The 11737-nt window shown below is 28.2% G+C and overlaps 2 protein-coding genes across 2 annotated transcripts in view; one reads left to right on the top strand and one right to left on the bottom strand.

Annotated features, from left to right (window-relative positions):
- The window catches only part of LOC105617745 (protein FAN), a 6474-nt gene extending 4738 nt beyond the window's left edge, over nt 1-1736 (top strand). Inside the window, exons 13-16 of the mRNA XM_012199299.1 lie at nt 244-474; nt 569-657; nt 1029-1280; nt 1639-1736. Of these exons, the coding sequence (XP_012054689.1) occupies nt 244-474; nt 569-657; nt 1029-1280; nt 1639-1736 (670 nt within the window). The remainder of the gene's footprint in view (nt 1-243; nt 475-568; nt 658-1028; nt 1281-1638) is intronic.
- Nucleotides 1737-3831: 2095 nt separating this feature from the next.
- On the bottom strand, nt 3832-8137 carry LOC105617746 (kidney mitochondrial carrier protein 1). The gene is made up of 7 exons (XM_012199300.1): nt 8065-8137; nt 7707-7854; nt 7161-7440; nt 6911-7029; nt 4758-4818; nt 4597-4686; nt 3832-3948 (listed from the first exon to the last, which is right to left on the bottom strand). The coding sequence occupies exons 1-7, from the start codon at nt 8135-8137 to the stop codon at nt 3832-3834; spliced, it is 888 nt and encodes a 295-aa protein (XP_012054690.1).
- Between the last annotated feature and the right edge of the window lie 3600 nt (nt 8138-11737).

The raw sequence follows: 11737 nt of genomic DNA on the forward strand, positions 1-11737 counted from the left end.
TTTAATTATTATATATATATATATATACTCGTTTTAGTTTTAGTTAGTTATAATAATAATTAATTAATTAATATATAACTAATAATTAATTAATTAATATATATACTCTCTCTCTCTCTCTCTATATATATATATATATATATATATACACACACACACACACACACACACACACACACACACACACACACAAAAAATGATTCGAAAGCTTACAAATTTTAATCATATTGTATTCTATTTAAGGATATTTTACGATATCGAATTTGGCAGAGTAATTGATGTTCTACAAGGACATGAAGATGCTGTATCGTGTTTAGCATGGAGTTCTACTCATCAAGTGATTATATCTGGATCATGGGATTGCACTGCAAAAGTTTGGCATGAGTACACTTCTGGACCAAAAATTAAACTTACGGAATGCTTTATCGCACAATTAGATCATGATTCCAAAGTAATTTGTATTAATATATCAAGGTTAGATATATCTCACTTATGTGCAATAATATACACGATATATTACTGTTTCATATTTATAAATTGAATAAATTCTTATACCCCGATTATATAGAGACGACACTATGTTAGTATCTGGTACAGAAGATGGCGAATTATGTTTATGGAATATGAACAGTTATAATTTACAATCAACTATTAAAGGTAAATGTATTTTTTCCCTTATTTTCATGCTATGCTTAAAATTATTAAAAACGGCCATATTAAATATATAGTTGTAATAAACACTTGAATAAAAAATTGCAATGAGATATAAGTTTATACAAATCTTTATAAGATCTTTTTATATCTTTCATATCTTCATGTTTATTTAATCGTAGGCTAGAAATGTGTCCAGTATTCCTACGATAGATTTACTAATTTTATAAGAACTCTATATTTATAAATAATAATATTTAATGTATATCGCTAACATGCAAACATTAATTCTTATTGCTTTTTAGTTATATTTTATGATTAAAAATACTTTTTAAGATTCTTTATTATCATTAATATCTGTTATTTATTGTATAAAGGTCACACATGCAGAGTAAACGCTGTAACTTTCGATAAACAATGCAGCAGCGTCATATCATGTGCAGAAGACAAAGTATTAAATATAATCGATGTTCGAACAAGTACACAGATATATTCAGTCAGTTTAGAAAGCGAACCATTGACATTAACATGGATGGGAATGTTCTTGTTAATAGGCGATAACGATGGAAATCTTAATATCTGGAATCATCAAGAGGCTGTATTCATTTCGCAAATACATTGCCACGATGGTAAATTTTTGGTGCTATTGTTATACTACTACTATAATATATACATACTACTATAATATGACACGCATATATATATATATATATATATACATATTTACATATATTACTAAAATAATTTATAGTAAAAGATTTTGATATTTAAATTTATTTTATATTAACTGTGTCTTCTTTTTATTATAAAGGCTATATTTAGTTTGGACACTTTCAATGCTTCTATCCTTGTTTTATGTATAATAAATGATAGAGATAGAACGACGATTATAAGCGCTTAAAATGCACGACTGTCCAAACCGAATGCAGCCACAATGGAATTTACACAATACATTAATTATTAACAATTTATAACACATCTTTTCAGGACCGCTTTGCGCCTTGGCTGTAACTGCAGATAATAATTTGATAATAACAGGTGGAAAAGATAGAAAAGTCATCGTATGGAAATGTCATAATCACTGACACAGTATTACAAATAATCATTATCAGTGTATAAGAAAAATTATAGATATGTAAATATATATAGACTGTAGAAAGGCCTAACATATTTTTATTACTTATTATATATAACAGTATATTCTAGAACTATAATATAAAGTCGCATATTTAAAATAATCTGAAAAAAAGGATTTACAAGCATATGATACAAAAATATCTACTAAAAATATCTAATGTATGCTCTTAAATTGATTCTTTTTTTAAATTAGCTCGTATTAGATTTTTAATGTCACAGACTTTTGAATTTTTGAAATATATGCATATTTTACATTCGATAAACAAAAAAGATTCTTTTCTGTAAACTATATGTTTTTAAATTTCTGGAATTGTTTTCTCTTTAATGATATATTTATATTTCTTATTTAAATATACACATTTCTTATACATTGAATATAAAAAAAGTACAGCTGAATGTATCAGGTCTATAATATATATTCTTTTAATAGAATACCAATTTTTACATTGGTAAAATTTTTATATAAATTATGTATAAATACAAAATGTTTTAAGATCTGAGACAAACATAAAGAGATTGTAGATCTCATTTAAAAAATCAACTTTTATTAAGGAACTTTTGTCTAATACATTTTAAGGAATTATATATCTTTGTTCAGATCATTAGCTCTAAAGACCTAATCGATCATGCGACAACATTGTGCAGGAGTTTTGATGTCTTTACAAAACAAAATCAAAAAAGATGTGAACTAGTATTGTCAGATATCACGCAGAATCAAATATGTAGCTCCTTAAAAATCTGTCGATACGAGTTCCTTAACAAAAATTAATTCTTTTGAGAATCTATTATTTTCTGAAATTTGTGCCAGTAAATCTAAAATATTGTATAATGTATATGTACAGTGATATGTAATGTTACAATCCATTTTCGTTTGCAAAATATTTCTTATCTATGTGAATCAGTCTTCCTATCTTTAAAGATAAATAATTTCATATTATAATAAGCTATTATATCATTGTGTTTAATACAGAATTATGAACTCTTAAACGTTTAGTTGCAAATAGGTATCACTTTAAATTAAGAATATTAAAATTTGTACTGTGTGCGCGCGCGCGCACACACGCGCGCGCGCGCGCACACACACACACACACACACACACACACACACACACACACACACACACACACACACACACACACACATCATACATACATCATACATACATCATACATACAGATCAATATATATTTATTTCACATGAAAAGAAATTAAAATAGAAAGTTATATCCATATATAGATTGTACCGTTTTGTATAACTGTTGTGAAAAAAATTAAGATTTGATTTAAAAAATTGACTTTAGCCATTATGACTTATATAATATTATTCACAAAAAATTAATAGCCAAATTTTATATGGCTCAACATTATCTTATATTAATTTTACAATAATCTCTTAAAATGACTAGCGTGTATGCCAGAAATATGACAGTAAATGCTATGTAAAAATACTGAAATACAATGATTCATTATTATATTCATGTAGACAACAATGACTAGTATTGTACAAAACATTGTTACAAATCAAACACAATCTCGAACTTTCGTTTCCACATATGATATTTTGACTGTTCATTGATTTATATATAAAAATTTTCTGTACAGAATCGAATTATATATAAAAATGACAAAATAATTGAAATAATACTTACATATAACAGTGTATGATTGTGTCATAACTGTAACTGTATAATAATATATTGAATGTAGGTTCTTGTCTTTATCAATTAAAATAATTTGTGGAAGCTTGTACTTTAGAAAGCTCTTAAACTTTTCTGATTACTTTCGTTTTTGTACTTATTTCTACAATTATTTTAATGCTGCAAAGTGCTGTGTCTAATTCATTTATGTGCTTTAAGTTTACTTATTTTATATGGCATTAAGGTAACTAATCAATAGTCACTTTCACAATTAAAGAATTATATACAATTGAGATTGATATCAGATAGTAATGCTAAATTCATAATATAATATAATGATTTTTATATTTCCAGACCTTATTGTAGTAAGGAATTTAAATATTCAATATAATAGTCGACAATGCATCATAACTGTTTCAATTGTTCATAGGTAATAAAAAATATAATATTCCACGGTCCCATCCTGAACCACGTTGGAATAAAACCTTTGTATAGTGCTAGAACTCCTTCATTTTTAATCGTCTATACAAAAAAAATATTTTCCTTATAAATAGATATGCTAGATTGTGCGTGCATGCATATGTGCGTAATAAATATATAAATATACTATTTAACAAAAAATAGGAAACACTTTAGAATACACTCAAAATTGCGCAATATTCAGAACACCGTAACTCGGAATTCCCATGGTGAATCTTTATGGAGATTGTTGAAGCAAAAATGACCACTTTTGCTTCAACGTTCAATAACACGATAAAAAAAAATCATACAGTACTCAATAAAAATGCAAATTGAAGATAAAAATTCACTCTTTCGACTGCCGTAAACCGCATTTTTGTGTGAATTTTACTTCACGCCATAGATCTTCGTAAAGTTGTTTGTAAAAAATTTTCAAATTTGACGGGTATCTATTTGTGTCCGTATATCTCTATAAAGAATTAGTCAGATTGAAATATCAATTACCAATTTCGAAAGTAAAGATTTCAAGCTTTTAAATGCTTTTTTGATTTTTTGTCTGCGATCATTTTTCACCAAGTTACGATTTTCTGAATATTGCGCAATTTTGAGCGTGTTCTAAAGTGTTTCTTATTTTTGATTGAGTAGTGCATAGTATATATGCACATGTAAATATAAATAAACATAGAATATTATAAGAATGAAGTTTTATACCTGAACCAAACAATCTATACTGCCACTGTAAATGTATGATGAAGACTTCTTATTAGCTATGCGCACTCTCTTTTGATTCATCAATCGGGTCTAAAGAAAAGGATATCTTGAAAGAAAAAATATTTCAATTATGTTGTATAAATATATAATAATTTACTTACGCGAATTACGTCTATAGGCGTTGAAGCTACAGCACTTCCCATACTAGCTACAAAACTAGATCTAAAAGATATAATCACATTTAAGTACACATTCATTCTATAATATATTTAAATTATGTTAATTTAATTAAAAGTATTTTCTAATTATGAAATTTTTATTATTTGCAAAATTGTAATTAGTAACAATATTCTCGATTTATTTTAAGATTTTTAACTGCAATTTTATATTATAAAGCAAAATTAACCCTTATCCAGTCATTATAAAAAATTAAGAATGTATAATACCATGTCTATGCGATGATAATCAATATTTTAATAGAGCAAAAATATGTTTCCAAACATAAACAGAAATAAAAACATAGACAAAATAGGATCTATTTACAGTAGAAAAATTAGGAAGTATACGATGAATAATTAGTAATTTTAGAAAGCCTAATCAAAAGATGTTTGCAAAGTAGTTTATCATGTATAATCATCTGGACGATTGTCTTAACGATTCTTGAACTAAACACAGAGTGCCGAACACAGCTTCCGTGTCAAGCCTCTCTGGTCATCTCAAAATCCGTCTATCGCATGTGTCCATACGCATGACAATATCAAAGGACCTGGAAATAAAATTTTAATTTTAAGAGAGTTTTACTCCTTTCCTGCGACAATGTGCGACATATGGAATACTTCAAAAATTGCACAATTGTAGACACTAAAAATGTAATTGAAGTGTTAGTTCCAAATAATATTAATTTCTATATTAAAAGAGATAAATACTTGATTAATTATTTCAATATCAAAACAATCTTGCTAAATTATTATTAGTGCAAACAGCTAATAAATTATTGCTCCATTTTAAGTGCATTTTAATCATCTCGCTTAATAGATACCAGCCATTTGATTATTAATATTAAAAATTAACGCTTGTATACATTTATATATTCTTAAAAATAAATTAAAAAGTATAATGTTTAAATGTGCAAGTTGCAAAAAAACAAAAGTATATATGATATAAAAAACACACTTCTATGTAAGCTTTATGAGTTATTAACATCCAAGCGATGTGATTAATATAATCCAGAAAAGTTTTAAGTAATTATTAAAGGATAAAGTATTAGAATGTAGATAAGCTAAAACGAAATAAATTAGATTTATGTTTGAGATAAATTATGTCTAAAATATTGACAAAAATCTACACTCAATAAAAAATACATAATACATACTCTTATGGAACATGTATTTTAGAATAAAAATTAATTTGTATGACAAATTTTGTAATTATTATTACAAGTTTGTCATACAAATCCTAAAAATTTGTGTTTCTTTCCTTATTATCTCAATATTTTCTCAATATTCTCTTTTTTATATTTTATAAATATCATAATTGATTTTTTTTTAATATTCAGATTTAATCTTTCACATCACAAATTGCATTAAAAAAATGCACACTCTACATGAATTTAATAAAGACTTCATTCCATTTTAATATACAATATATTGTATTGCACATTAATATTAAATTACTATTAAATAGCTATAAGTAACTAATCAGATTTTTCTATACAATAGCAATTCACAATTATTAATTCCTGTATCTCAAATTTCAGATATAAAATCATACAGATATTGTACATTAATAATATTTAAAAAGAAAAAAGTTTTAGCTGTCCGGATAAGGGTTAATCGATCCTAATATTTAATAAAATTAATAGTATAATAAATAACATATTAATATAAATATAGGTATGATTTAAACATACTGATAATGAATCTGTCATTTCTGTAAATAACTTTTCATTAAAAAGCATATATATTACCATGCGTTCCACTTAATGCCCACAATGCGAATCATTTCATCCTTATCAAATATTAAACAAGGATAAAAACGATGTTCGTGAGCGTCCTTGTTTAATAATGTTTGATAAGAATGAAATGATTTCATGCATTGAGTGTTGAAGTGAAACGCAGCCATAGTTATCATAAATTTGAAAATAGTTCACCATTACAATCAAAAAACATTAAAAATATTTTGGATGCGTTCCGATATTCACTATCAATGCTGAAACTATACAGTATATGTTACGTGCGCTAGATTTTCAGCACTGGCAGTGAATATTGGAACATATCCTTTATGTTACATTTACATTTAATGAAAAAAAACTTACACAAAATGATTACTAACGCTATTTCCCAATAAATTCATACATTTAATCTTGGTATAGTCATATATAGGTAATTCCACAGCTGCAATAACAGCTGCTCGTTGAGCAGTAGGTCCAACACCCTGCATAAAAAAAATAAATTTTTATACATCTTTATGTATATATTCTGTACATACACATGTGCGTGTGTGCGTATATGTATGTGCGGATGCTGCATATATGTATGGTAACATATTGAAATTGATTGTATTACCCTCCAAAGTCCACGAACTCCTTCATATTTGTATACATCTTGAAAACAAGTAAACAGAGATGTATTTATTTCATTGCCAGTAACTTGCATACGAACTTTTACTACGTCAGTAGGATTGGCAATCGCACTGGATATAGCTCCAGCTAATGCTGCACAAACAATATTTATTGTGACTAAATCCCCTGTTGCCCAAGTATCAATTGCGACTTTTTTGAGTGAATAGTAAGTTCCAAACTTTATAGTTCCATATGTTGCTTGTCGTAAAATTGCAGAACTAATCCTGATAAAAATTAATTATTAATTATTTAATTATATTAATGAATTATTTTAAAAAGTGGTAATGTTTAAAATTTTTAAAGTAATTCTAATGATATATATTGATACTAAAATTTTTTAGCTCAAAGATATAAAATATTTTTTAAATATTTCTCTATATTTGAATGAAATATCTTTATTATATCTCAAACAATATCATTATTAATAATTTTAAATAAAATTTAATATTAAACAATATATTACTTTTCACAATAAAATATTCTCTCTTACCCAGAATATAAACCTTTTACTCCTTCTTGTTTAGATATTTGCATTAAAGCATCAATCATGCCAGAATATTTTAAACGTGCAAGCTTTTCATCATACTTCTGGCCTTGTACTTGCAAGCGTGTTTTTGTCGTGTCTAAAGGAAAAGTACCTTAAGAATAAAAGAAATACAAATTATTTACTATTACGGCATATGTATGTATTAAAGACATGTTTCAATATATACTGCCAGTATTGAAAATCTACAGTATACGTAATGTGAATTTAGATTTTCAGTATAGGCAACACGACCTGAGTTATCTAAAATATGATTTCAAACAATAAGGTAAAAATACTTTTTAATTATTTTTCATTCACTTACACAACTCTGCAATAATCGAAGCTAAACCTCCATATACGAAAGGTCTCCAGTCCTTCCAATTTTTTTCTCCCATCACCAGTCTTGATCTTATTAAAAGGCAAAGACAGCAATATAAATGTGATTTAATAAAGAATGTAAATGTTACAAGAAAATAAATGTAAAATGTTTTACTTTGTCTTTTCTTCTCATATATGTCAATATTCAAGTAAATTCCAAATATAATAAAGAGATAACATATTGATACAAATTTCTCTCTCTCGCATATATTTTAGGTTAGTTCCAATATCACATCGGCTGCGTTCGGAAACACCCATAGTGGAAGAGATAACATGATGTGCTTAATTTGCAAGCGTCTCTCTCAAACTCCGCCGTCTCTGTCTATAGCTGTGTTCGGGTCTGAGCATAAGAATTGTCGTAACTTACTTAGACTTAAATTGTAGAATTTATTCAGTTCTGAAAATCTATAGTTTACGTCACGTTCGTTATAGATTTTCAGTACTGGTAGTAAATTTTGGAAGTCTGAGCACAAGAATTATCGTAACACTTACTTAGAGACTGAAGTTGTAGACGTAAGTAACGCACAAGCTTTCACGTATGACATACAACTTATTGCTGTGTCTCCAAGAGACAAAACTTGTCTACAACTTCAGTCTCTAAGTAAGTGTTACGACAATTCTTATGCTCAGACTTCCAAAATTTACTGCCAGTAAATCTATATCTACCTGAAAATCTATAGCGAACATGACGTAAACTATAGATTTTCAGAACTGATAAATTTTGGAACACAGCTTTCATTAGCGTTTTCGGCCCAACCGAGTTTGGATTAGAAAATGCTTCGCTATTGGTTAATGTTACAATAGAAGACACTAAACTATATTTACACTAGAATAGGCATCGAGGAAAATTTGTGGCCATAATTGATGCCGCCATTTTAGTTGAAATGATATTTGAACGAATCAGAAGCGTTCACGCTCACGCTGCTATCGATATATGGAAATCTATATGAACATGAATGGTATGTAAACAAAAATAATGTCACTTCAATTTTATTAGTACATTCAATAAAATAATATTAATAACACTTTTCATATCCTACATTGTTAACACATGTGCAGGAATACATTTAATACAAAAAATACAAAAATTCTTACCTGAAATGAAATGTCCTTTTTACTTTTTTGCCCACAACCAGGCACACAGCACTTCATGCTCATGTGCTTTGCACATTTTACAGTCATGCGATTTTATAATCATTCAAAGTAATCTTTCAAATTACCACCTTACCATCACACGATAATCTTGCTGACATATGCATCTCACTAAGGAACACTAAACGTAAGAGCACTAATACATATGAGCATCTAAAAACTTCTGATTCGCTCTTATATTGATCAAATTAAAATGACGCTGATCAATGGTGACACAATTTTCTATAAGTACGATCAATGCGATGCTGCAAACGCTTTGAAGTGTTTTTTAATAAATCAGTTTGTACAATTTTTTCTTCTAATTAGTCCATCAAATGCTTCAAAGCATTTGTAGCGAGACTTTGACAGCCACGGTTATGGCCAATATCAACGTTTCCTTAAGAGAAATGCAGCTATAATATATGTACTCCGTTTGCTTCTCTCTCTAAAGGTTTTGATGGATCAATTAGAAGAAAAAATTTTACAAATTGACCATGTTAATGAATGTACACTTGAAATTATAATATAAACTCGCATAGATAGCCGCTACATTGTAAATCCAGATGTATTATTTTTCCATATATAATGATAACGCATTTTACTGAGATTTTTTTTCATATATGTTTCTTGCCATTTAACAAGTTTAATTATACACCATTAATTGTACACATGAAAAACGTTCTTAAATTTTATTAAGCTTTAATGTTCATTGATGAATAAAATTTAAATTTTCTGTTACTGAAAAGATTATTTATGTACACGTTAATGAGATGTTTAAGTTTGTAGTAACTGAAAACTTAAATGTATTGAAAAACACTAATTAAAAATTGAGTGTTTTAGTTTATTTTCATTAAACTATCCATCAAATTTAATGCCCATGTTCATTACATTAAAAAATTCTGTAACTTACAAGGAAAGGGACTCAACTATCTCTCTCCAATTTTAATGAGTAATATGTTATTCTCCAGACAAAAATAAGCGACACGTATTTTTTTATACGTGCCCATGCACTTTTAAAGAGTGAAACACTCTTTGGAAAAAAATGATTTTTCTTTTTTGTAGTGAATATCATTAGAATGTTTCTCTTTCGAAGTGAATGTCGTTGGAACTGAGATAGAAAAAAATTTTCAGAAAATAGAATGGCGTATAATAATAAAGCAGAAAGGTATCGCGACGATCAGCATACGATGCGTAATGCTCTAATTAATTACATCTGTAATTTGTGCTTTTAATCGGGCTAAATAACGTGATTTATAATGATAAGAAAAATTTCAGTTAAAATAACATAATGTAATAAGGCGCGGGATTGCCATGCCAGGCTGTGCTAGGCAACAAAGCGCTACTTTTCTCTCTCTGCTGCCACCGCTCGAGTGTGGGCCATCCTATGAATTCGCGCGGCGCGGCTTAACCACATATTGACTTAGACGTTTCCTTTTCTAATTCGAAAACTACAGCGAGTATCTCAAAATAGTAGAAGAATTTTTTGTTCCCTTTGATCCATTCTCCGCCCTCAATGTGGGCCGACTCATCCTCCGACCCATCTTAAGAGACACTCTGTATGTATAAGACATGTAACGTACATGTAATGTACTACAGTATTTCGAGTAAAATTTTCTTTGGAGAGAACGTTTTGAAATGTAGCCTTAGAATATGGATGTCATTACGAAACTTGATAAAAATATACTCATTCGATACGTTTCCATTCTGAAATGAGAGAATATAATAGAATTAAGTATAAAAATACGACAGTCTGATTTACGAAGCAATCATTCAGGTTTACGGACTTGTAGAAAATTTTTCGGAATTTCATGGATGGGTGGGGCTTGCTAAGTACTACAAGGATCTATAACCATTTAATTGTCAGTCGTGCACTTCATATTGAAAAATTGAAAAATGTATACCTTTGAGTTTAGGATGACTTTCAATATGTATGCCCATCTTGTAAGACTCGACTAATGGATCAAAAAAGGTAATAGACACTATTGACCTAAACCTTATGGTTTAGAAATGGCTGATTGAAGTTTTTTTTGGGATTTAAATTTGAGTTTAGGATAGGTTTCAGTCGATGAACAGGTCTGTTTAAGAGGAACAAAAAAGATCCTATACATTTTTGTTCTAACATTAATTTTTTTTTTGGAAAAAATTCGAAATTTGAGATTAGGATAAGTATATTGTATTAGGATAAGTATAAGTATATTGTTGAATAAGTCTCGTCAAGAAAAACAAAAAAGGTGCTACACTATTGATCTAACATTAATAGTTTAGATATGGCAGCCGATCAAAGTTTGTTCCTTGATAATTTTCTGTTTTATGGGAAAAATCGATAAAAATTAGACTATGCCAATCGATAGAGGAGGTCGAGAAATGCATTTTGGACCCATGAATTTTTGATTGATTTTTGAAAAATTTTGGAATTTTTTTCCAAGTCCCACATCCCTCAAAAATTGACCAAAAATGAGGATGACAAAAAAATCCGAACTATACAC

Source organism: Atta cephalotes (assembly GCF_000143395.1).
Source record: "Atta cephalotes unplaced genomic scaffold scaffold00014, whole genome shotgun sequence".
Taxonomy (NCBI): Eukaryota; Metazoa; Arthropoda; class Insecta; order Hymenoptera; family Formicidae; genus Atta; species Atta cephalotes.

Bases quoted from the DNA above. Each gene is read 5' to 3' on its own strand.
- LOC105617746 (XM_012199300.1), bottom strand. From the start codon at position 8,137: ATGGGAGAAAAAAATTGGAAGGACTGGAGACCTTTCGTATATGGAGGT. The intron at 7,855-8,064 runs GTAAGTGAATGA...TTTATTCTTAAG, and splicing joins TTCGATTATTGCAGAGTTGT to GTACTTTTCCTTTAGACACG. The intron at 4,819-6,910 runs GTAAGTTTTTTT...TATATCTTTTAG, and splicing joins AGCGTTAGTAATCATTTTGT to ATCTAGTTTTGTAGCTAGTA.